The sequence below is a fragment of the Penicillium subrubescens genome (assembly GCF_028828155.1).
Source record: "Penicillium subrubescens strain IBT 31985 chromosome Unknown utg000010l_segment0_segment0, whole genome shotgun sequence".
NCBI lineage: Eukaryota > Fungi > Ascomycota > Eurotiomycetes > Eurotiales > Aspergillaceae > Penicillium > Penicillium subrubescens.
The window spans coordinates 841,657-866,316 of record NW_026643160.1 but is presented as its reverse complement, the minus strand read 5'-3'; the positions used below and the strand labels follow the sequence as shown (position 1 = coordinate 866,316).

The window sequence follows — 24,660 nt, the reverse complement described above, 5'->3', positions numbered from 1 at the left end:
ATGCATTTAGAAACCTTTCACTATGGCACAGCCTCCAAACCGTGATAATCGCAAAGCCGCCCTGGCAAACCCAGGATACAGTGAGAGGTCGTGTTTTCTCCAAGGTGGAGAATGGAGTAAAATGAGCTGACCAATCAGAAGCAGAGCAACGAGGACCTCCTCTGATTCAAGCTCGCGAGGTGTTCGAGGTATTAATGGCCTCTTCCCCATACTGTTTGCCTCACAGTATTCAACTCATCCAAGAATCGTAGCTAGTTCCTCCTATTCCGTGCTTAGCTTGCATCTAAGATTGGGTACTTTGATACTGTATTTTCCTTCCTGTGAACGTTTCAATATGCCCTTACATCGTAACAGGGCGCATGAATCGTCTTCGGGGTTTATAGGACACCATGCATTGTCTTCCTTGCACCATCCATCACGCAAAAAGGGAAAACGGGCATAGCCATTTTGTTCTTGACATTCTTCTTCGAATGAGTATGTTTCCCAACAATCATTAATCTTGGAATGAAAGGTCTTGGTCGTCACACCAAGCGAGGATCGGGGTGGACTGTTGGCGGAGGCGCCGAGGCTCGACGATCGACTTACCGATTGACGTGTGAGGTTGCGGATCAAGGGCAAAAACTCCCCATCTCAACTGCAATGAGGAAAACCAAGCCGAAACGAGGCCGGGCGGAGGAAGGCAGCGCAGACCGCACTCGAGTACCCGGGAGAGACCGCAAAGGATCGGCTATTTTGCTTCGGAGGAAAATACGGCGGGAGGACGGTGAACTAGATCAATAGCAAAGCTGTCTCACCAGCAAAGCGCGTATAGGGGAAGGGTGGTGAGAAAGGAGGCGCAGGAGAGAGAAGAAATATGAGAAGTTGAAGCGGTGATTGGAAGATGCGCACTAAATTGCAGCACGTGCATGACTTCTGTCTCTTGTCTCTCTCGTACCATGCTTCGACAGCTCTCACCTTTCCACTCTCACCTGGCTTCCCTTTCCGTGCGCCACTCCCGATTTTCAGATAGCGTGCATTCCATGCGTCCACAGCTCTCACCTCCTAGTACCCCCCTACCTCCCGGCGCTGTCTGCCGGGGCCACCGCACGGTTTCTCTAAAGCATGAATACCATGTGCCAGTGCCTCAAGGATGACTAACCCTAACTGTTCCACTTTTTCTGGAGCTCATCCATACAATTAGTGCACAATGACTAGATTATGATTTCATCTCAATCAACCTGCAGACAATATCTCCACCAATTGATAGATAGTGGACTAAATAGCCCTGTTCTGCGTAGAGTCTTCCTGATATACCTTAACGATTTGTACCGTCTGATATCAAGGAAGAGGCATGTGATCCGGCGTGGGCACGTTCTAAAAGAAGCGAAGTAGGAGTAAAGATTTAATGCTACGGATATTGGTGCAACACTTGAGCTATCTAATAAATGATATTGAATGACTGACGGGGAGAACTTCCAGCGCCAGTTGATGAGAGAGTCCTGTCGTCATGACGCTTGGCCAGTATATATATGTGACTGTCTAGTGGCTGTTGAAGAATTTAAGGTCTACAATAATCAACAACTTTACCTACCATTATCAAATTTCACCATGTCAACCTCAGCACCAACCGCAGATACACCTTCCTATGTCACGGCCGACTTCTCCTTGGTCCCGGTAAGCCCTGCCATTGCAGAAATAAAGGCATTATCTTATACCGATTACTGATCTCATGGTCAAACGTGAAACAATTAGATTGGATCTTCGGCTTCATCCTTTGCCCATGAAATTGCAGGTGTACAGCGGCTTGTGCGGGAGTCAGGATTGAAGAATGAGATGCATGCCACTGGAACACGTGTTGGCAAGTGTCCCGCGTCCGAACTTTAATCGACTTTGAACTCCACGATACGTTGATGGCACGATCTATCGAATTCAGTGGCTAATGAACTCTCCTAGAGGGACCATGGGACCTTGTTATGCGACTAATCGGAACCGCGCATACTTGTGTGCATCACAGCGGTATACCGAGGATTCAAACTGATGTTCGAATGCTGACAAGGTATGGCCTGATGAAATTCCAGTCACGAGACAAGATCAACTGATAATGGGGTTTAACGACCTAGAACGGATAAATCAGAGTCTGTCGAGGAAGGTATGCGGTCAGTTGAAATATTCTTGAGTCTGAAGTTTAGAATGTGGCTTGAGCTGGAAAAGAAATCGCTTTGCAAGAATGTATCAATTCAATCATCAGATCCAGATAGAGAAGTGTCGTAGTAGTTAAGCCACAATAGAGATTAGGTTATATAGACTAAATTCCCCATGCCAGTAGTGAACGAAACATGACGGCCTCCCCTGATTCGTCGCTTTGTACTTTTGACATACCCGTTGAGTGGCAAAACCTGTTATTCGAAGTTTAGTTTAAGATATCTATGCATTACTTCACTTTTTGGTATTTTGCATTCATACTATCTAGACAGTAGTATGTAAGAACGTTGCGCCATGACCTAATATTCAAAAATCATTCATGTTATAAAAGTCTATCGTCCCTCTAGCCAGCACTAAAAGACAACATACCAGCCAAATCCATCCATCCACCTCTACATCTGAGAACAATATGTCCGAACCCAGTCAACCAAGTCAAAAGCACAAAATTGCCGTAATCGGGTCTGGAAAATGGTAAGCAACCATCTACATGCTTTCCTTGCTTAATATACCATAAGCAACAAAAACTCACCTACCACCTCCTACAACCAGGGGCACAACAATCGGCAAAATAGTCGCCCAAAACGTCAAACAAAACAGCCTAATCTTCGACACCATCGTTCCAATATGGGTCTACGAAGAAGAAATCGACATCGACAGCTCCGATATCCCCGACAAATCCCCCGTACCACCAACCCTCCGCTCCAAACTCGGCTCACCACCGATCAAACTATCCGCCGCCATAAACAAAATCCACCAGAACATCAAATATCTCCCTGGAATCACACTTCCAGAAAACCTCATCGCAAACAATAACCTTAAGGATACGGTGAAAGGAGCTAGTATTCTTGTTTTTAGTCTCCCGGACCGATTCTTGGAGGAGGTGCTGGATGAAATTGTGGGTTTTCATCGAACTTATGCGAGGGGGGTATGGTGTGTAGAGGGAAAGGGTGGTGATGTATCTGATGGGGCAGTCGAGATGATTATGGAGAAATTGCAGATTTATTGTGGTGTGTTGTCGGGGGCGAATATTGCAGGTGAAGTTGCTAGGGAGAGGTTTTGTGAGATGAGCATTAGGTATGATGCTCCGCCGATGGATATGCCTGACTACCAAGAGAAAGAAGGTGATGGAGGAAGGGAGGTTTCGTCAAGAAAAGTTATCATCAATACAGACGAACAACGCCAAACCAACACCAAACCAACTAACCTCCACCTAACACCCATACCAAAAGACTATCCTCCCCTAGATACATCTCTCATCCAAAAGCATTTCGAAAGACCCTACTGCAAAGTCCAAAACATCTCCGACGCAGCAGGTGTGTCAATACCCTCAGCGGCGCCCTGGAAAACATACATTGGATACTACCTGAGGATCCAAATCCCTTCCAGTTTCAAGAGGGTCAAAAACGTCTGTTTTTAAGGCATAAACTAGTACATGTGATAGCTATGTTAGACCAGCATGTTTACTACTTGATGGAAGTGTGTAGGTCTCCAAGAGAGATCCTGTCTCGGTTATCTCGCTGGTGCATAGACAGTGCTTTCAATATAATGTATTTTTGGTATATGATGCCAGAGACTATTTGAGATCATAATAAACTTCTACAGAGGAAAATAGAGGAAAAGGTCACAAGCAGAAAAAAATGTGCATCGCACATGCATAATTTAATTAGAGGAAAAATCTATAACTCCAACTTCCCAAATCGCACTCCAGCCAAATATTCCTCATAGCTATCAGCTATACTCCACCCCCAAGAGCATCCTATGCGCTTTCACACTCAGCCCCGAGACAAGAAAGCGATAGAGCAAAAGCATGGATAGCATGAGGGAGGATTCTCAAACAGCGAAACGACGCTTTTCATCCAATCCCACACCCATCCACACGCAAGCTAGCTCAATGCTCATCTCGAACCTGAATGCGCACCGCTCAATGGTTCCTGCGGGCGTAGTTTGACTAAACCTTAGTCACACGACCCCGGCCACGAACCATGATCGGCGCACTACCCTTCGTAGCAGTCGTAACCCCATCTTCCCAGACGGAACTACTAGCCGGGAAAATCGAGCCACTATCACTCTCCACATCCTGGACAGCAACAGCCTCGACCTGAGGAACAACCAGCGCCATACCTTTCTCCGCAGCATGCGAGAGCGAGAAGAACGGGTTATGGCGCGGTGGGAGCGGACGATGCCCAAGCTCATGCTCAGGTTCATAAGATGCAGTGCTCGATACAGAGCTTGCGATGGATGGCGCATGGGTGAGCGAGGGTGTACCCGTCACATCCAGGGTGGACAGGCTAGTCGTGCTGCGGTGCGAGCGGGGTGCCAGGAAGGTGGAAGAGCCGCCGTGGAATTGGGAGAGATAGCCCCATGCGTCGGAGGTAGCCAGCGAGCTACCACTGGTAGTACTGGTCGTACTGGTAGTGGAGCCGGTGCTGTCGGTGCGGGCACCTAACACGGGCTTCCATTCGGTGGGGTCAAGATCTGACTTGCCGTCGTGGATGGTGGCGGGTATCCTGATGGATGGGACGGGGGTGGAGGAGGAGATGACTGTTGGAGTCATGGGGGCGACGATGGTGCGCGGGGAGAGAGGGGGGATGTTGGTGGGGAGGTGGTGGATGAGTAGGTATAAGTCTTGGTGTTGGTGGAGGACATTCTGGTGGAGAGGGTTGAGGTTGATGGGAGAGAGGCTGAGAGGGGTTTTGCTGAGTCTTTGCGGCGGCAGCTGGAGGGGATGTTAGTATTGAATTGTATTGAGTGTGGAGGGTGTACAGGATCAAATTGAGGGCATTGAGAAAAAATGGATGGATAGATGCATGTATAGATAAGGAGGATGAAGATAGTGGATCAAGCATACCTTTCACTGCAGTAGAGGATAGTGTTGTTAGGGATAGTAATTTGACGCTCACACATAGCGCTATAAACACAAGATATAAAAGTCAGCCCCGAGTCTCAATCAATTGAGAATGAGTGTATGATTCATAAACACTAGTCCAGCCTTCCAGGTCTCAGTCTATTTAAAGACCAAACCATCAGGATTCAGACCCATGCACCGCTGCAAATGACGGCAACCGGCATGCACGGGGCAGGACAAGTTCTGCAGGGGGACTGGGCAAAGATAAGACGTCCCCCCAAATAAGAAAAAGAATGAAAGTCCACAAGAGATCGCATAGCTAACATACCAAAAATTCAAAAAACTAGCGGCCATATCAAAGTCGTCGTCGGCCTTGTTGATTCCCCGTGAATGAGATCGGATATAAGAAGAATGATGATGATGATGGCCCGAGCCCAGCTTGGAAATGGATAGGCTGACACCGGAGGTCCCACGACGATGGAGACCTGGTCGAACAGCAGGCTTGGACTTGGGGATGATAGTATGAGGAGAGGAAGGGGAGCGACGATGATGGGAGGTCGTGGACTGAGTCATTATTGTAGCTGATGTGGCGGTGTAGCCACTTCTTTTTTGGTATCTTATCAGGAGGTGAGCCCTTTGTTTAGGGTCAGGGTACCTTGCGCCAGGTGGAGCACGAGATTGCGGGATTCCAGGAATGGAGGAGGTGAGTGAGTTGAGGGATTTGTTGCCGGTATGAGGTATTTGCCTGGTCAAGTTGATGGTTGGTAGCAGTGGTGGGAGAGTAGACGGGATGTTGCAGGTTGAACCAGAGAAGAATGACCCGTTAAGAGGATAGTAGAGAATAGTTATTGTAGGCTTAGGCGGGGATAAGCAGTAATCATATAGTCATCGGGTTGTTCCTCTTCATATCAACTCGGTTTTTATCTACTCCGCCCCGTCGGAATGATCAAGTCTTCTGGGGAACCAGATCGATCGTTAAGGAAAAGACCGGGGGGGAGTGAGGGTCCTGATAAGGTGACTATGTTAGTGAGTTGACTAACGAAGTAACAATTTAGTTAACGTTAACAGTCTGTCTCAGACTGTGTCACGCAGGATAATCGGGTTGGGCCTCGGTCGGGGCGATCGCCGGCGTGTGAGTGGGGGGAGATAAGCAGAAGAACAGAGATAGCATACCGGGAACTTTAAAATTCGGAAGATATGGGAATTTCGACCATCAAAGGGATGATGACAAGTAGGATAAGATCCGACCAGCTTATATAAAGAGGGTGGAAGAGACAAGTTGCAAGAAATAATAATCGATCGACGAGGGAAGAGAGAGTTGTATAAATAAGATCGCAAAACGAAAACGTGCTCGGAGGAGAAAGACAATCCAGAGTCCAGACTCTAGAAGTCCAGAACCATTTCGGGTGATCTTCTCCCCCCTCCACCCCTCCACGAAGGTACCTTTCAGTAGTCGTGGTCGTGGAGAAGATTTCCTATTAACCTAACAAGTTACGGAGCACTCCACCTGAACAGTCCAAGACCCAGACTTTTTCTCTCCTTTGATCTCAGATCCACCCTCTTCCACGCAATCGACTTCTCTCCATCACAGTGATCACACCAATCATCCTTCCTATCAAGGTCCCCCTTCCAACCTGGGAAGTCCAGACCGCTGACTCATTTTCACCTTCCGCACGCAATTCTCGCCTTTCTTTCTATGTTTAGGACTTGCCTTTAATCCACGTAGTAACGGAGTATCCATCATATTTAATGTAACTGTCTCTCTTCTATAATTATCTTAGCCCTCCCTGCCAGTTTTTCGTCGCCTTCCATCAAAACCTCCCCCTCTATGTACATTATACTCATACTGTACTCCGTACTATCCTTGCCAAGGATACATTACCTGCAGCACCACGTTGATCAACGCTGATCCAGTCTAGATCCGCACGCGCCCCTCGTGCTTGGACACCACGCCACGACGCGTTTCTGAGTAGTTCCGCAGGCCCTAAGACCCCCGGTTTAATAATGGAGGGGCAATAATATTCTACAATATATTCTACAGGAACGCGCCAGCCGGTTCACCTGCAGTAGGGTGTGGCAGTTTATCTCTCCCCTCTTAGTTTCAGCTCTGGCGTGATCGGGGGAAAGTGGCGCGATCGGAGGATTCGATTTGATGGAGATGACAGGGCGAATTGGATAATAGATCAGAGCACCTCATTCTTGCCATACAAAGTACAGTAGGCACATCATTGATACATACTTGATCACGACACATCATTCATCATTTCCAGGAAAATGTCATGATAGCATCGAACAGTGTATACAATAATCACGACAGCACCCCCGACATCTCAAGCAAATGTACGGAGTATAAAATAAGAATAAATTAACAATTCATCTCATCCCCAATCTCCATGACGCCATTCCCTCCATCTTAAATCTATCTCATATCTCATGTCATAACCATAACCATATCCATGACCATAACTCTGACCTTGTTCTTCCACACCGCTACAAGAACCAAACAACCTAGCACCCATCCACGAAAAAGGGTCGGACGAGATCTTCACTCCAAGACCCGAGGAGTAAATACTTGCCCTGCCAAACAGAGTCCCGCATCACATTATCGTCCGAGGACAAGGACAAATTGAAGAATCCAAGAATATCCGACCGCCGCCCAGACCGGCCGTGCCACCGCGGAGTACGGAGTACTGTAGCCACAGTGTGGGTATGTGGACACTCGACCAAGCCAACACCCCACACACCCCAGTGATGTACTGAGTCGTGACACAGCCCTGACACGTCGAGTCCCCAGAGCCAAGATGATCTAGAATTCTAGAATTTAGCGAAGAACAATTCGATAAAATATGCTATAGATTAGTACATAGCTCTACACTTAAAATAGTGAGGCGAAACAAGTGCTCCAGAATGTGGAACGGGGAGACTATCCACTTCGTTACTCGTAGCCCTGTCTATAGGTTTATGTTTGCGCTCTGTTCGGCGCTTTGCTGGTGCTAGGCGTCGATCATCCGTTTCGTGTCGATGGGGAAAGATGTGGGTGTGTGGATGGGGTGATGTGTTGTGCTGGAATGCATACAATACTTGACTCGTTAGGCCAGCGCTACCTGTAACGGTCTGGCCTGGCGGTTAGGTACTGTAGAGCGGATGAGATGTTCTAGAATCACTGGATATTGGATAAGATTCGAGCTTACCATCTGATAATGCCCGAAGCCTAGTTAGTTAAGGTGAATGCCTAGACCGACACACATTGACAGTAAGTATTCTGTATTTCGGTTCACTGTATCGTCTAGATTACCTGCTACCACGTAGCTCCTACGTAGACAAGGCCAGTTGATACAGTAAGTAGGCTGTTGACAATCTACGCAATGTGGACCCAACCCAAACACTGCAGAGCACTCGTCGACGCAAGACGACTTGCTCGATTGCGTAGTATGCTATGATGACACAACACAACACACAACACAAATAATAAACTCGCAGCCTAGACAGAGTTCGGTATTCATAATGTCATGTCTTGGATTCGGGTCCCTTTAAAACCTTCAATGCGGAGGAACTATGGTTTGTTACTGCTATTTTTGACTCCCGTCGCCTTCCGTGGATTTGGTTCCCTGGAACGGGAAGGGGTGGCTGATTTACCCAGGGGGACATGAAAGGTAACCAACGCACTTGTTGGGCAGGGAAGACATCATAGAAAGGTTTTAAAGCTGTTACGAACCACTGCTGCAGTTTGATGGTTAGTGTGGATTTATTGAAAACTTACTGTTTGTGTCTTCCAGGGGTTATGTTACTTTGGGTATGCTTGCTCTATTGATAGAGTCTGTAGTCTATGACTACATGGTGGAGATAGGGCTGGCCCGAGTTTACACCGGGGCCCGAACAAACTGAATGATTATCGGCTCTTGGCTTAGGCTTTACTTTAGGTATCGGTTGTGGTCTGGCCTTGTTTCCAACGGGCCGAATGGGTATCTATACAGTTAAAGGCTCAGACAAGGCTAGTTATGACATATATCGTACACCACATCTATCAGTTGATCTCGATCTAGATCTAGATCAATGACGATACACTCACAGACGCAATTCAGTTCAGTTCAATTCACTTTGCATCAATCTCCATCGGATCAGCCTTCGAAGCACCAGCTGATCCACCATCCGGCTTTTTCTCCTCTTTCTTCTCCTTCTCAGCATCTTCGCCTGCCTTAGTTTCAATGCCGAGGAACCGATCCGGCACACCACGCGCCGCAGTCCCACCGGGTCCGACGAAACAGCCCAGCATCGAACTCCATATGTATCCCTGCGAGAGCATCCGGCGGATCTGCCCGTAGGCGTAGGAGTTTGCATACGGGAGGGAAGTTTCTGGATCGCGGTAGCGGGAGGGTAGGGATGTGATCACGCAGAGGGAGGAGGAGATTTCTGATTAGTGGGTTAGCTGGTTGTGCTTGATTTTGATTGATAACATGATAGATGAAGCAGATGAAGTGGGGTATTGCTGGCTGGACAAGGGTGTAGAGTAGAGGGGTGTGCACGTACTGGTCAACCGCGGTGGTTTCTTCGCATTGAAGTACATGCTGAACTTTTTGCTGTGCGCGGTGCGATCGTCGAAGTTCTCCAATATCGTCAAGTTCCGCCCTGTATGCTCGATAACTGGCGGTGGCCGGGGCATCTCTGGTTGTACTGGCGTTGATATCGAATCTTGTGATTGGGTTGGTTGCTGAAGAAGTAGGTCGCCTTGCGGTCCCTGCTGTGTCTGCTGGGGTTGGTCGACGCCTTGATTTAGGGTCTCGGGTATATTGGGTGGCGTGGCTTGCAGGGGAGCTGCATTGCTTGGAGGGGCTTGAGCTTGAGCTTGAGGGGCTTGAGGGTCTGCAGGCGTAGGTGCGGGTGCGGATGCGGCGGCCGCAGGTGTAACGTGTTCTGTCACGGGCTCTGTAGTGCTTGATGCCAAGGTGGCCTGAGAGACCTCTCCAGATGTTGGTTGTGCATCTGTGCTGGTGCCGATACCGTTGAGCGCGGCAGCTGCGGGAGATTCTCGCTCGATCGGTGGTTGTGGTCCATCACCCTTGATGGGTTCAGTCCCCGACCCGGAATCAATGTCCATCACGTCTGGGTTTTCTTCTGATTTCTCTTCTGACTTCTCCGTTGAGGACGTCTCTGCAGGTTTGTCTGAAGTGTCTTGCTCGGCCGGGGAAGTAGATTGGTGACCTGTGATAGTCTCGCCTGGCTCAGTTTGTTTCTCAGAGACCTTGGAGGGATCGGCTTGTGTTTCTGGCTCCCCAGTCTTGGCCTCCTCTTTCTTTGAATCGATGGACTCGGCAGCCGGCTGTTGTTCAGGGTCCTTGTTTCCATCCTTCTCAACGGGTTGTGAAGCGGTTACTGGTGGCTCGGAGGGGTTTTCGCTGGGCTTGCTGGGTGGTTCTTGTGTTGACGTCGGAGCCGCGACAATATCGGGCGCAGAAATCGTGGCAACCGGCGTCTGTGATTGAGGTTTTGCTTCAGATGCTGGGAGAGCTCCAGGCTCGCCAGGTACTGCAGTTGGAATAGAAGTGGAAGCATCTCCAGGAGCCGCAGTATTCGCTTGCGGCACTGGAGCAGGCGTAGCGCTCTGCGCATCCTGTGACTCCGTAGCAGTCTTCTCATCCTTGTCCTTTTTCTTCTTGCGAGGCTCTTCTTTCTCGGTTTTCGCCTTAATCTCAACTTTACCCACCTTCGTGAGCTTTCCATCCACCCACGTAGCCACCCCACTCCAGTAGGAAAGAACAGGACCCTCAAGTCGACGATTCTGTAATGCCTCAATCTTGGCTTTCCGCTCTTCTGCCTTTTTCCTCTCCGAAAGCTCCCATCGGTTCAGACTCTTGCTGTTGGTTCGTTCCACCCTAGCAGCTTCAGCAAGATGATCCTCTTGAGTCATCTCCTTTGGCTTGAGATGGGCTTTCCGCTTCTCAGCCTCCTTCATCGTAGCAATAATCCTGATACGCTTCTCCTGGCTATCCTTCAAACGCGCATGCGTGAGTTCCTTATTCACCATCGTCTGTCGACGCGAGGAGGATCGAGTCGGTCCATCTTCCACCGTGGGCAGCCACGAGATGCGCTCCGACTTCTTCTTCGCGCGGGGCGGGGGAGCAGGCATGGATGATACGGCGGTAGGATCGATCTTGACTCGCTTGCGAAGTGTCTGGAATCGAAGGTCATTTTGAGCTCGGCGTTTTTTGCGCTCCTCCTTCTGTAATTGTTTCTCGCCTTCGTAGTCGTTCTGTGCATCGGGGCCTTGGTCGTCCTCATCCTCAGAGGAAGAATCGAGCCCCATATCCTCCTCCTCGGCAGCTCCGGCATCAATAGCAAACTCGTTATCATCCTCCACTTCCTCGAATAACAGTGTAAGATCGTCGTCTGCGGCCGCATCGATCAGGGCGGACATGTGCCGACCGGCAGTGCTTCGCTTTGCACGACCTGAAACTAGAGACTCCACTGGCATGTCGACCTCCTCTTCCTCTTCCGAAGACTGGAGTCCCGAGGATAGGTCGTCTTCCATGAGGTCCGCCATGTCGCAAGAGCTCTGAGGGGAGATTTATTGCGGAAGGCTATCGGGCGATCGCGTTGTGGATGGTCGGTCGGGCATGAGACGCGGGCTAGACTTGGGGATCACGGTCACAAACGGAGTTTGATGGTTGCAGTGGGATAATCAGCGCGGCTTGGCTAGATTAAAAGCACGCGACATCGGATGAGCGTGATATCTTTGACTGTTGAACGATGAGTAACTGGACAGAAACGCGCTAAACGGAGATCGCAGTGTGGCTGACCCTTTTGCGTGGCGTCTTTGCTGCCTCAGGCTGCCGACCGTCTCGACCAGTTGTCGTCCTCGACTGGTTGAACTTGGAACTACCATTCCTCACTACTGCTCTACTCTACTCTCACTGGATCTGCAGCTTGTTTCGGAACCCAATGGTTCTTCCACTATGACCCTCAATTGCAGGCAACTGGACATTGCAGCATACGCTATTCAACCTGCCGGGTGTTCCGTACCCACTATGCCGTTCCCTCCGAAGAATTGAGGTCCAGATGAGACAATGCTTCAGCGCTGATCGATTACAGTGATCTCTCTCGCTGATGACCTGGATATCGTGTTGATATGACTACCCTGTCGGCCCTATCTGGTTGACCAACACCCTTCTCTCCAGGACAAGGATACGGACACGTACCTGACCCATCCCTTGCTCGCATCCACTCACATCTCCAAACAACCATGACAGAGTTGTTCCCCTTGCATGGGCAATTGCCTCATCCGTCGAGTCAGGGCCTTGATATGAGCATTCGAGGCAACGAATGAATATATCAGGCCCCTCCAATCAAGTCTGACTGCTATCCCATCCGTGTTCCATGATCTCTATGGAGTCGACTATTGAGGCATGACGCTCCGGGAATGCGGGGCTCTTGTGTCTTTTTTCCACGCCAGTGCTTCACCGAGCATGCCATGCTTTCCCGAAGAACAAAACACACGCCTTATGACAGACCCAGCAGGTTGTGCCGACCGGAATGTCGGGGGAGGTCGAGGAACCAACAGGGAGTATCCGGCACTTGTCAGGAACCTGGTAGGAGGGGAGTAGTGTATGTAGATGGGTGTTTCAGTGTTTACTGCGGGCCTAGAGGGTTCCAGGCAGACTTGAATTGTCTGGGACCACCAGGAAAACGATGACATCGATGGGGCTGAGTCGATAATCCACTTTGGCTGTGCCGACTGCCCGAGATGATGCATGCCAGATGAAAGCCGTTGGATGAACCGTAGGGACGTGTTGTATGTTAGTAGTACTGACTTGAATAGCTTGGGTGAAGTCCACGTAGAAAAAGTACAAATGTAGTAGTTTGTATAAACATGCAGCCATCGTCTTAGGATTAGCCTACAGCCTATTCTACGACCGGTTAAAAGAACACTTTTCTCACTATTAATTGATAATTACTTATTCATCATTTATGGTCTATTGTTTTGTTTACCGTATATCCATCCCGGACCAACTGGGAGGGGACAATGGGATTGTGGGAATTGAAGCTGAAAAGAACACTTTCTCTCCCTCTGTCAACCAACCACAACGTCCCAAACTTCCCAAACTCCCCAACTCCTCGAACATCCGGTCTTCCTCCACAACTTCTCAACTTCTCTCACTTCTTCACCTTTTCTCCTCCTCGTGACTTTTTCTTCTCACTCCTCTTTTTTGCTCTTCTGCATTCTTCTCTTGTGCGATTCTTTCGGTCAGTCTTACCCTTTTTCTTTTTCCCCCGACCTCGTTTTCATCCTCCCTTAAGTCCCCCCGGAGCCGCGCAAACTAACCAGTCCTCCAGCCACCTCGATCCCTTTCCCGAAAACCCTCTTCGTCATCCTCCTCCATCCGTCTTCTTTTTAGTCCTCACTCGGCGCTCTTTGGTTGTGGACTCCTTTTCCAATTCTTCCATGCTTCACCTTTAGCCGCGTCCCCCTCTCTTTGGACGACCGCTGCGAAAACGTGAGCGTTTTGGTGATTCCCACCCGGGTTGATTTAATCGCGTTTGGGGACACGGACCGAAGATCGCCATACAGTTCAGCACATTGTCGTTGTGAGAGATTTGTGAGCATAACTCGTTCTTTTCGGTCAGTCTTGAGAAGAACCCACTCTTTCATTCCTTATTCCCCCACCTCGTCGTGTCTGGCTGTAGTGGAAGCCCTTTGTCAACCCCTCCTTCCATCTCATCCCCCCATCCCTCTACCAGCCATTCACCGATCATCCATCGAGTTCGCCCTCGAAGAACTCCCCGGCTGACCTCGACCTTGCATCTCCTCCACAGACTGTACCCGCGGTTACTACCTCGCCGTCTCTCCGGTTCCTTCATCGACATCCTTACGGTCTCCCTCGAATCCATCACCGCATGGTGTTTGCGCTGCATCACCGTGTCTGACCTCCACTTTTTCTCGAGTTGATCGACTCTGACAGTCCCTTCCGGTATCTGCGCAGGGTTTCAGAGTGGGGAAATCAAGAGTACTGCCTTTGGCTAAAGGCAGAAGGACATAATTCATAATGTTACCGGTTTCGCGACCTGAAGGACAGATGAGTTTCAACTACATCCCAACCACACAGTCCATGTCGGGAACTTCGACAGGGCGAAGCTCTCCTAGCGATCTGGCTGGCTCGGGGACTGCGAAGGCGCCTTTCGGCTCATCCACGTCGATCGGTGTTTCGCGACTGGGGGCTGGCTCCCCTTCTCATGAGTTGGGGACACGTCTTTACCCGAAGCGGTAAGTCGTTCATCCTACGATATGGAAATTGCGCCTTTATCAGAACACATTGACTGACGCTTCTCGCTTGATACAGCGCCCGCGAGATTCAAGCCCAGGAAGGTCTTCCCACCAGCATCTGGGGTCCCCCGACGAGCGGCCACTCGACCCCGCTGCGCGAGAACATTCCCGAGTCGCCTAATCAGGACAGCTTTCCCGATCTCATTCCCACTACCAATGGCTCAATGACTGGTTCTGGCCGCCGGGCTCGAGCTGGCACTGTGCCCTCTCGATTCCCACCAATGGGCACCCTTAACGAGATGGATGTTCAGCAGCCGTTCATGTCGCAGACCTCCCGGCCGACTCCGTCAACAAGCCCCTTCCGACCTCCCGGTGTGTCAGGTATTGACCCGAGTGCCGGTATTGCAAGCTCGGCCGCGGCTCCCAACCCAACCATGCTGTCCCGTCTTCGAGCTGGCTCGATGCCGCAACGAAACAGTCTCCTCGGAACTGGCGGTCCTTTCGGCTCATCTGTCTTTTCATCCGGTTGGTCCACTGGTCGCGACAGAGCCACTACTTTGACAAGCATTCGCTCGTCGGAGGGCCCGGCTTCACCAAGCCATTCGTCCTTCTCTCAAGACACCGCCGATGTCAGAACCCTGGACTACCTCGGGCTTGCAGAGACTCCCCAGCAACCGCGGGCTTCCCTCGCACGACCTTCAATGGAGCAGTTGATTCACCACCAACAGCAGCAGCAAGCATCTGGGCTGCCGCCACTCCTGGCTGAGCTGGCGATGATGAAGAGCAACAATCGGTTCCGGTCGTACTCGGTGAACGCAAAGGAGAAGTATGCCGATGATGAGGATCTGGAGTATGAGAGTCGATACTCGGGAATTCCCTCGGGTACATTGACCCCCTCGGCCGCTGCGACGGCTGCTCAGCTTGCTGCCACGCAGGCGCAGATTCACCAGCACAATCTGGCCGTTCAGGCATTCGCCAGCCATGCCTCTGTCAACCGTCCTCGAGCACGGACTGCTGGTATTCTGGAGGCCCCTCCTCAACGATCCTCCATCCGCAACTACCTCGCTACGCCTTCTCGCCTCGACAACAGCTTCACTCCTTCGGACTTGCATATATCAGAAAACGGCGAGTATGATGACCTTGCCGAGGCAGTTCAGATGATGCATCTTGGTGCAGCTGGTGGCCCTGCAGTTGGAGTTCGTGCAACGGGAGAGCTGGCAGATGAAAACAACCAAGATGGCCCAACTCGGGCTTTGTGGATTGGCAGCATTCCTGTCTCCACCACGGTCACTTCTCTCGATGCTATCTTTGGCATGTACGGGAAGATCGAGTCTACTCGCGTGCTGACGCACAAGAATTGTGGTTTTGTCAACTTTGAACGTATCGAAAGTGCTGTGCAGGCCAAGTCTCTGTTGAATGGCAAGGAGATTTTCCCTGGCGCTGGACCTGTGCGAATTGGTTATGCTAAGGTTCCTGGCACCTCTGCAGCTGGCACTCCCGGTGCCAACGGCATTCAGTCATCCCCTACTCCTGATCCCAACTTCAAGTCTAGCATTGTCTCGGAAGGTATCGACCAGGCGAACAACTTCGGTGTCGTTCCTCAAATCCCCGCTCTGGTTGATCTGCTGCCGGAGATGCTTCAAATTGTGCAAGAGTTTGGAGCTACTGAAGATGATTCACGGAACATCAATGCTACCATCCAGAGTGCCATTGCCTTCCAGGCTTATGAAGACGAGATTCCTTCAGACTCAGAACCCAGCCAGACCCGCATGTTTGACGCCCCTCGTCTGCGTGATATTCGCAAGCGTATCGATAACGGTGCTTGCTCAATCCAAGAGATTGAAGAGACTGCCAGCGCTATGCTCCCTGAGATCGCTGAGCTCGCTTCTGACTATCTTGGCAACACTGTTGTTCAGAAGTTGTTCGAGTTTTGCTCTGAATCTACCAAGGAACAGATGTTGTCCCATATTGCTCCTCATCTTGCTGAAATTGGTGTGCACAAGAACGGAACCTGGGCTGCCCAGAAGATCATCGATGTTGCCAAGACCCCCGCTCAGATGAAGATGATTGTCGATGCACTCCGCCCCTACACCGTGCCACTCTTCCTTGACCAGTATGGAAACTACGTGTTGCAGTGCTGTCTTCGATTCGGCGCTCCTTTTAATGACTTTATCTTTGAGACCATGCTGAGCCGCATGTGGGAGGTTGCTCAGGGCCGATTTGGTGCCCGAGCTATGCGGGCTTGCTTGGAAAGCCACCATTCCACCAAGGATCAGCAGCGGGCCCTCGCTGCTGCTATTGCTCTTCACAGTGTGCAGCTGGCTACTAATGCCAACGGTGCTTTGCTCCTCACATGGTTCCTTGATACTTGTACATTCCCCCATCGCCGAACCGTCCTTGCTCCCAGACTCGTGCCCCATCTGGTGCACCTTTGCACCCACAAGGTTGCATATCTTACCGTTCTCAAGGTGATTAATCAGCGCAATGAGGCGGAGGCTCGAGATGTCGTTCTCAAGGCCCTCTTCTTCAGCCCTGGCGATGAGGTGTTGGAGAAGATCTTGAGTGATCAGTCTTCGGGAGCCACTTTGATCTTCAAGGTCCTTACCACCCCTTTCTTTGACGAGTCTATGCGATCCGAGGTCGTTAGGAACGTGTCCAAGGTTCTCACCAAGTTGAAGGCATCACCAAGCCAGGGATACAAGCGTCTGATGGATGAGGTTGGCCTTTCGTCCCGTGGCAATGGCCGGGAGCACCACCACGGTCGCGACTCCTCTACCCCCGAGAAGTCTCAGCACCGTCAGTCTTCCCGCCACGGAAGCGCCAACTTCCCGGCACAGCCACCTATGGAGCGCCAGTACAGCGGCCAGTTCGGCTCCAACATGCTTGGCCAGACTCCTGATTCGCGGCCCATTTCCTCTGATCAGAACAATGCTCCTCTTGATGGCTATGGTGCCAACGGCATGAATGGCTTTGGCAATCCTCTGAACGGGCTTGGGGGAATAAATGGTTTCCAGGACCCCAACGCGCCTCTTTCCCAGCAGCAACTTCAGTACCAGGCTTATCTGGCTGCTCAAGCTCGTGGTGTCTCTCCTGGCGGTATGTACCAGGGCATGCCGGGGGCCAACTTCGGCTACCCAGCTGTATCGCCATCAGTTGAGAACCTTCGCTCTCTGCAGACACAGCTGTCCGCTGCGCCAGGCGCCATGAGCCCGAATGCCATGCCGGGTCAATCTAGCTACTCTCCACAGCAGTTCAGCCCCGTGGTCAACCCAGCCCAAATGTACCAATATCCTCCACAGTTCTATGCCCAGGCACAGCCGGTGCAGGGCCAGACTGGAGGTCGACGTGGACGGGTAAGATACTCCTCCCTTTATCTCTTTTCCTCAGTAATGATACAACCTGCTAACGCTCTCCTTTTCTACAGCGCTGATCTCGGCATATGATCTTCTAATCAAATCTTTCCTGCTTCAATCTACTGTATAAATTCATTTCCTCGTTCACCTTCATCTTGTGGCCATTTTCATCATGAAGATTTTTAGCGGATTCTCTTGCTATGTTGTGAATCGGAAATTCGTCTCAAATCATGCATTTCGCTTTTTCTCCCCTTCATCTTCCACGCCAGCCACCAGACGCTGGATCGCTGGTCTGGCGTGGATTAGATGTAAGGGGAATGGAAATGGGGTATGCGATTGAAGATTTGATCTGTTGTTTTTGGGATGTGTGGATTTTACAAAAAAAGTCGGGTCTGGCGCGAAGTCTGACACCCGTTTCATGTATCTTCATGGAGACAGCGTTTCGAATGACCATGTATTTTGCGATCTATGGGCCTTTTTTTTCCCCTTTTCTTCATGCTTTGTCTTCTTTTTTTGACTCATTCTTCTCTGGTGTGATATTGGTATTGGTATTTTTACGGGTTGTGTGTGGTTGAATGTTGATCATTGGGGTTGGTTGAGATTGTGGGATTATTTAGTGGCTATGGAGTGGAGGGGCGTCGATGGACAAATTTTATCTTATGCATGTATGAGTCTGAGTTTTGATTGTAGCTTGTAGGCTTTGTATACACTTTAGTTGTCAGATTTACCTAGGTATTTCTTGCGTGGTACACGTGGTGCCAGGCCCATGGTAGTTTGGCAGCCGACCGCCAAGCATCTGGCAAGTTCACCCTTGAGATCCACCATCATCTTTTCGCCTTGTATCAATCCCACCAGCCCAGTAACATCATGACCAAAACACAACTAGAATGACACAGTCCCCAACCCAGGACTCGGCCATCCTCTACCACAATGCAGAAAACACAATCTTTCTCATCGACACGCCCCATTCCATAGCCCTCGCGCAGGAATCAGCATCGCGCAAACGGGACGCAAGTCGTCCCCAACCAAATGTTTCTTCCACGCTCTCAAAGGGAAAATCCAAAAATAGAAGAAGATTGCTGTTGTCTGCGCCACCAGTAGAAACCCCCTTCCCATCAACGGAACCAAAATCCCATGCTGCGCGTGCAAAAGTGCTCGAGAGGATTCCAGCGAGTGAGCTGCGCTTTCATGGGGAATTTATAAAGCCGCTTGTTGAATCTGCTTTGGAAGTTTTAAGAAGTGGATATCGGTCTCGTGGTGATGGGCGGTGGTGTCTTCCCAGACGGGTTTGTGATGATGAATCGCGGCGGCAAGTGGAAGTATCGAAGCGGGATGTTGGGAGGAAGGGTAATTCTGTGAGGAAGAGGCGGAATGAGCATATCACTGCGGATGAGCCTGACTTCCAGGATATCAAGGGCCAAGAGTCTTTGCTGGCTATGCCAATGCCACCTGTGATTCTATCTTCTACGGGGGTTACTTCTTTCGAATCACTCTCCGATTTGGAGGGGAGTATTGTGAAGAATGTTTCTTCGGAGAGTGCCATTCTTGCAATACGTCCCCGTCCCTTTTCCTGTTCCTCGCCTGGCGATGATATTCATATATACACCGAATATATCATCCCTCCACAAGCAAATTTCATCCTCTGCACTCTGCCCCTCTCACAACCAGAACCCACCCCGTTCAACTCCACCCCAGAAACTGAAATCACCACACTCAAAAATCCAATCCCCGCACTCCCACCCACCCAAAAATTCAACCTTCTCCTCTTCGATCCCCCCTGGCCAAACCGCTCTGTTAAACGGAGTGGTCACTACCAGGTGCATCATTACTCGGAGATGGACCTTTTGACACAGAAATTACGCGATATACTGCATGTGCATTCTTTTCACATCACCCCTCCCCGTGAATCTAAGAAATATTCCGCTGGAGTATCCAGATCTGGATCTGGTTTCCCAGAGACTTGTGGTGCAAGTCGTGCATCGTTGGCAGCTATGTGGATAACAAACGCCGAAAAAGCTCGCCGCGCTGCTTATGAGTCCCTAAGCAGTACCGGTTTCCGGGTCATTGAGGAGTGGATTTGGGTTAAGACTACGATTGATGGGAGGGCTATTAGTGCGGTCAATGGGCTTTGGAGGAAGCCGTATGAGATTTTGGTTATTGGGCGGGCTGACCAGGATGGAAGGACTGTAGACTCGGCCGCTATGGCTATGGCTATGGATATGGATATGAAGGATTTGTTGGGTATTGATCCGGCTGGTGTAAAGAGACGAGTCATTGCTGCAGTGCCGGATTTGCACTCGCGGAAACCGAATTTGAAGGAGGTTTTTGAGCGGGTTTTCTTCACAGGTGAGAATCCCGAGTCTGATGGAGTGAATGCTGGGATACAGTCGTACTCTGCGCTTGAAGTGTTTGCGAGGAATTTGACTGCTGGTTGGTGGGCTTGTGGGAATGAAGTTCTCAAGTTTAATGCGCGGGAGTGTTGGGTTGATGATTGCGATACATAATTAGATAGAACTGCAACTGGAAGTGTACTTAATGTAAATGGAAGAGACCGAGGTCCTTTTGGGCTTGAAGTACAGACTAGCCCTAGCTAATGAGTATAATCTATCTGCCGTGAGGTCGTTATGATAATCATCGCGGAATGAATCTCTTCAATCTGACAAAAAACGTTGGTAAACAATAAGCCGCTTAGCAAGCTTGTATGCGACTCACCCTGACATCGATGGCAACACTCTTATTAGTTAGCACTTATCAAGTGACTACAAGGGTTAGCAATGACTCAATCAATGTCTAGCATAATCCCAGCCTTGCAGCCGCAATTACCCTGCAATCCACTACATACAGCCACATACAGCAACAGCAATGATCAGGCTCACCATTCTCCACGGACAACCTCGAAATCTCATCTTATCGAGAAAAAAGCGGGCGTTGTCAAACCACCACACTAGCCAATCACACCTTAACCCGAGTACTTTAGGGCCTATTTGGACCCATCAAGACCCATTTTACCCTGTTTTACACCCAATCAAAGCCCCGCGGAACAGGGCCGCGGGCTTACAAAGGCCCCGATTTTTCAGCACCGATAGGTTTTGCGTGTCCTCCCCGGAAGCACAGTATCGTGGATGCCATGCCATGCCATGCACAATGTAACTCCATCTGATCTATCGGGTTCGGGTCTGATTTTATGTCCGTGGCGCTTGAAGAATTAAAAAGAGAAATATAAAATCTCTAAGTACCCCACTTTAGTCTGATGTGCATCTAGAGCTGTATACATAAACACTCTTCCACCCCCGTTACGTGTCAGGGCTCGCCCCTGGAAAAAAGCTGTTGCAACTGTACCTGTCGGGGGGAAACTAAATTTTAGTTTGGCGCGTAATCGCCATCTTCAATTGCCGGGGTTTTATTTTCTTCGGCTTTTCCGACGCTCGCGCAATAATTCACTATTCATTCTCCTCCTCTCCGCTCTCTGCTGGTTGTCCTTTTGGCAATTGCAATTGCGACGAGTGTGTGACTAGCTCACAACACATACCATTGGTACAACTTCACCACAATTATGGCCTCGCCATCAGACACCGGCGCAAATGACCGGGAAAAAGGTCCGGACGTGACCCTCGCGATCGATGAGCAATTAAGTCATGCGCAAAGGCCGAAATGCTTCAGCTCAACTCTTCAGGAATGTCTGTTCGTTTTAACGGCCACGATGGCGATTGGCCAGCAATCTTTTTTTCAGGGTTGTATTGTGGGTGTGACGGCTTCCATTGGCGCGGATTTGAATATGAATTCGGCGGAAATTACTTGGATTAATGCCGGTGCTTCGTAAGTTGACCAAGCACTCCTTCAAAAACAATACTAGAGAATGCTAATCGCTATTTGCTTTTCCATCTACAGTCTCAGTAGTGGTGCTTTCCTCCTAACATTCGGCAAACTAGCCGACATGTTCGGCCGCAAAGTGCTCTTCATCATCGGCATGGCCGGCTTCACACTTTCCCTGCTAGTAGCCGGCTTCGCCACAAATGCCATCTACATGGACGTATTCTCCGGTATTCTGGGCCTCTTCGCTGCCGCAGTCGTACCACCAGCCGTCGGCGCATTGGGCGCTGTATACGAAAAGCCGTCTAAAAGAAAGAATCGCGCCTTTGCATGTTTCAGTGCGGGGAATCCGCTCGGTTTCGTGGGTGGTATGATTATTTCTGGTGTGGCGTCGCATGAGTATAATTGGCGGGCGAGCTTTTGGGCCCTTGCGGTGGTTTATGCGATTTTTACTGTTTTGACGGTTTGGACGGTGCCGGCGGATGGGTTTAAGAGGACGCCTGTTAGTATGGATGTGGTGAGGAGGTTTGATCTTTTGGGGACGGGGTTGGTTATTGTGGGATTTGCTTTCTTTTCGAGTTCGCTTTCGTAAGTTGTGATCTCTTTTTGGTGCTTTCCTTGGGGATTTGAAATTTTCTAACTGGATTTATAGGTTGGCTGGTGATGCGCCTGACGGTTGGAAGACGGGCTATGTGCTCGCTCTTCTCATTGTTGGTGTTGTTTTGCTCGCGGGTTTCCTGTACTGGCAATCTATCGCCCAAGAACCCCTGATGCCTCTCTGGATGTGGAAAGATCGTAACTTCACCCTGGTAAGTTCACACGCCATTGGAAATCCTGACTAGATAAGCTAACCATTTCAAGCTTATGGCAACTTTCTGCCTCGGCTTCATGGGCTTTTCAGCCGTCTCATTCTACCTCTCCCTCTACCTGCAGGAAGTCAAGCACCTCACAGCCCTCGACATCACAGTCCGCCTCCTCCCCATGGTCGTCAGCGGCGTACTAGTCAATGTTATCTGCGGCCTGATCCTACACCGTGTCAGCAACAAGTTACTCACTGGTATCGGTGCTCTGGCATACACTGTCTCTTTCCTAATCCTGAGCTTCATGAAAGAAGACGCTATCTACTGGGCTTATATCTTCCCGGCGCTGGTTCTCGTCGTGGTTGGCGCGGATATCCAATTCAATGTCACAAATGTATGCATTTCTCTGCTATCGATCTTTCCTCGTTGAAACATCTGCTAATATTTGTCTAGATGTACGTGATGTCTTCTCTCCCGCCAAATCAGCAGTCTATTGCCGGCGGTATTTTCAACACTGTCAGCAAGCTCTGCAATAATCTGGGCCTGGGTATTGCGACATCTGTCAATAGCTCGGTTGCCAGCCAGATGACTGCTTCTACGCCGGCTATTCGGCCTTATCTGGCTGTTTACTGGTTCGCAGCTGCTTGTGCGGGCTTGTCCGTTTTTATGGTGCCGTTTTTGACACTCGGTACTCAAGGTGGTGATACGGGGCCGAAGAGTGAACAGACTGTCGTGGCTTCTGATAATGATGATGCTGGTGAGAAGAAGGCTGCTTCTGAATCCGTCATGGGCGCGGAGACTCGCGTTGCGACGCCAGTCATGGAGCTTGAAAAGTCATAACAACAGAAGCTGGGGTTGTTTAATATCCCGTTCTACATTTAGAGACGGATAGACCTGCTATTGGTTTTACAGGAGGCGTTTGGGACTACTGATATTCATAATAGATATAGAATACTTAATTCAGCGGATATAATACCTTACCACGAGTTCTCGACCAGGCTTCTTTTGAATGGCTTTTGAAAGAAAATAGACACTCGATTCTAGTGATCTCGTGCATGAGAAATTGATTCAAATATTTCTCCTCCAAAAGGCAGATTTTGGCGAAGGACAAGGCACAGGAAGATGTCTCACTGTATCAGGCTTGACCTTCTCTGCTGTATACTTTTTCTCTATTCTAGCAACCTTAGCACAAGTGAATTAGCAAGGAGAACAGATGACCTCAAGATTCGTCCATCTATCCCGCTGCTCGTCAAGAGTGTCAAATATCAAGGCTCATGAAATTGGCCTGAAATTGCTTGAATAGCCAGGTATTCTTTCGGAGAAGAACAAGCAATGTCTATCCCAGAGCCCTGAAACGCCGTTCAAAGAGACAAATTTCATCCCACTGATCTCTTTTTCAGATATCCCATCTCAACCAAGTAGCCCATTTCAATCAAAAACAGGCCCCAAACTAACCAAACTAAACCGCAAATCAGGATTCCCCCCTTGAGCCTCCATCTTCAAGAACCGCCGCACTCCCAACGCAAGCGCAGCCTCACTCAGCGCATCCTCATTCGCCCCCAACTTCCCCCTTGCCAAAGGACCCCTCCGGCGCCCATCCAGCTCCCAAAGCGTCCCATCAAGACCCTTAACAAACGCCACGAAGTGCAAGTCCACATTATCCTCAGCCTCCGGCGCCGTAGTATCACCCAGCTTTGCCGCATCCGCATGAGCACTTTCCAACGCCTTGCTCTCGTAAAGGAGATCAGCCCGCGCGACCGGCTCCAAACCCTCAGCTTCACGGAGGAGATTGTCCAGGTCCGAGCCGGGCGTGAGGTGTTGGCGGGGTTCGCCGTTAGAGACAGCGTGTAGGAGGCCGATGAGACCGCAGGCGTTGCGGATAGTCTGCTTAAACCACATTACGGGCTCAGTGGGACCGGAGCCGGTGTATTCGGGGAGGGGGGGTGTCTTCTGCTATGCGGGATTGTTCGTAGCTTTGGGAGACGGGGAAGACGAGGAGGAGGGCGTGGGAGGGGCGGGGGACGAAGGCTAGGAGGTCGGGTTCGTCGATTGAGTAGACGTCTGTGAAGCCAAGGGTTGGGGGGAGGCCTAGTTGGTGGACTAGGTGAGACATGACTTCGGGATTGTTCTCTGGAGAGGATATTGTTAGTTGTCTGAGGGTGGTGGTGTTGCTGCCGAGGCAGAGGGGTGCGTACCGAGAGGCACGAAGGCCTTTTGCGTGTTGGGGACGTCGGGATTGGCAGCCATGGTGCGTATGAGAATACGAGTTTGAAACTATAGCCGTTCAGTGGGGATTGAAGATGATTCAGGCGGTTTTGTTGAGCTGGAGCTTGGACAGAGGTTGAGTGTAAGGTGAAAGAGGAGATGTTGCGGGGTTAGCTAAGGTTAGCTTTAATCGGCGCTGCCTCTCCGCAC

The 24,660-nt window shown here is 50.2% G+C and overlaps 8 protein-coding genes across 8 annotated transcripts; 5 read left to right on the top strand and 3 right to left on the bottom strand.

Annotated features, from left to right (window-relative positions):
• Positions 1-1,587: 1,587 nt before the first annotated feature.
• On the top strand, positions 1,588-2,078 carry N7473_011507 (thiamine-binding protein; the record flags this gene model as incomplete). Its single annotated transcript, XM_057157446.1, has 3 exons — positions 1,588-1,653; positions 1,732-1,831; positions 1,933-2,078. 3 exons carry the CDS (start codon positions 1,588-1,590, stop codon positions 2,076-2,078), a joined length of 312 nt encoding a protein of 103 aa, XP_057003296.1.
• A 512-nt stretch (positions 2,079-2,590) lies between these two features.
• On the top strand, positions 2,591-3,598 carry N7473_011506 (uncharacterized protein; the record flags this gene model as incomplete). The annotated part of the gene is made up of 2 exons (XM_057157445.1): positions 2,591-2,652; positions 2,731-3,598. The coding sequence occupies 2 exons, from the start codon at positions 2,591-2,593 to the stop codon at positions 3,596-3,598; spliced, it is 930 nt and encodes a 309-aa protein (XP_057003295.1).
• A 531-nt stretch (positions 3,599-4,129) lies between these two features.
• N7473_011505 (uncharacterized protein) lies at positions 4,130-5,599 on the bottom strand (the record flags this gene model as incomplete). Its single annotated transcript, XM_057157444.1, has 3 exons — positions 4,130-4,897; positions 5,226-5,280; positions 5,355-5,599. The coding sequence occupies 3 exons, from the start codon at positions 5,597-5,599 to the stop codon at positions 4,130-4,132; spliced, it is 1,068 nt and encodes a 355-aa protein (XP_057003294.1).
• A 3,520-nt stretch (positions 5,600-9,119) lies between these two features.
• Positions 9,120-11,564, bottom strand: N7473_011504 (putative signal transducer; the record flags this gene model as incomplete). Its single annotated transcript, XM_057157443.1, has 2 exons — positions 9,120-9,436; positions 9,554-11,564. 2 exons carry the CDS (start codon positions 11,562-11,564, stop codon positions 9,120-9,122), a joined length of 2,328 nt encoding a protein of 775 aa, XP_057003293.1.
• A 1,622-nt stretch (positions 11,565-13,186) lies between these two features.
• N7473_011503 (putative RNA binding protein Jsn1) lies at positions 13,187-18,303 on the top strand. Its single transcript, XM_057157442.1, has 5 exons — positions 13,187-13,264; positions 13,355-13,640; positions 13,835-14,282; positions 14,359-17,635; positions 17,707-18,303. Exons 3-5 carry the CDS (start codon positions 14,065-14,067, stop codon positions 17,710-17,712), a joined length of 3,501 nt encoding a protein of 1,166 aa, XP_057003292.1. The 5' UTR covers positions 13,187-13,264; positions 13,355-13,640; positions 13,835-14,064; the 3' UTR covers positions 17,713-18,303.
• A 219-nt stretch (positions 18,304-18,522) lies between these two features.
• N7473_011502 (MT-A70 family) lies at positions 18,523-20,139 on the top strand (the record flags this gene model as incomplete). The annotated part of the gene is made up of 1 exon (XM_057157441.1): positions 18,523-20,139. One exon carries the CDS (start codon positions 18,523-18,525, stop codon positions 20,137-20,139), a length of 1,617 nt encoding a protein of 538 aa, XP_057003291.1.
• Positions 20,140-20,902: 763 nt separating this feature from the next.
• On the top strand, positions 20,903-23,211 carry N7473_011501 (uncharacterized protein). The gene is made up of 5 exons (XM_057157440.1): positions 20,903-21,451; positions 21,524-22,033; positions 22,098-22,254; positions 22,307-22,639; positions 22,699-23,211. The coding sequence occupies exons 1-5, from the start codon at positions 21,189-21,191 to the stop codon at positions 23,083-23,085; spliced, it is 1,650 nt and encodes a 549-aa protein (XP_057003290.1). The 5' UTR covers positions 20,903-21,188; the 3' UTR covers positions 23,086-23,211.
• A 462-nt stretch (positions 23,212-23,673) lies between these two features.
• Positions 23,674-24,492, bottom strand: N7473_011500 (ubiquitin carboxyl-terminal hydrolase; the record flags this gene model as incomplete). Its single annotated transcript, XM_057157439.1, has 3 exons — positions 23,674-24,198; positions 24,239-24,375; positions 24,441-24,492. The coding sequence occupies 3 exons, from the start codon at positions 24,490-24,492 to the stop codon at positions 23,674-23,676; spliced, it is 714 nt and encodes a 237-aa protein (XP_057003289.1).
• Positions 24,493-24,660: the final 168 nt, after the last annotated feature.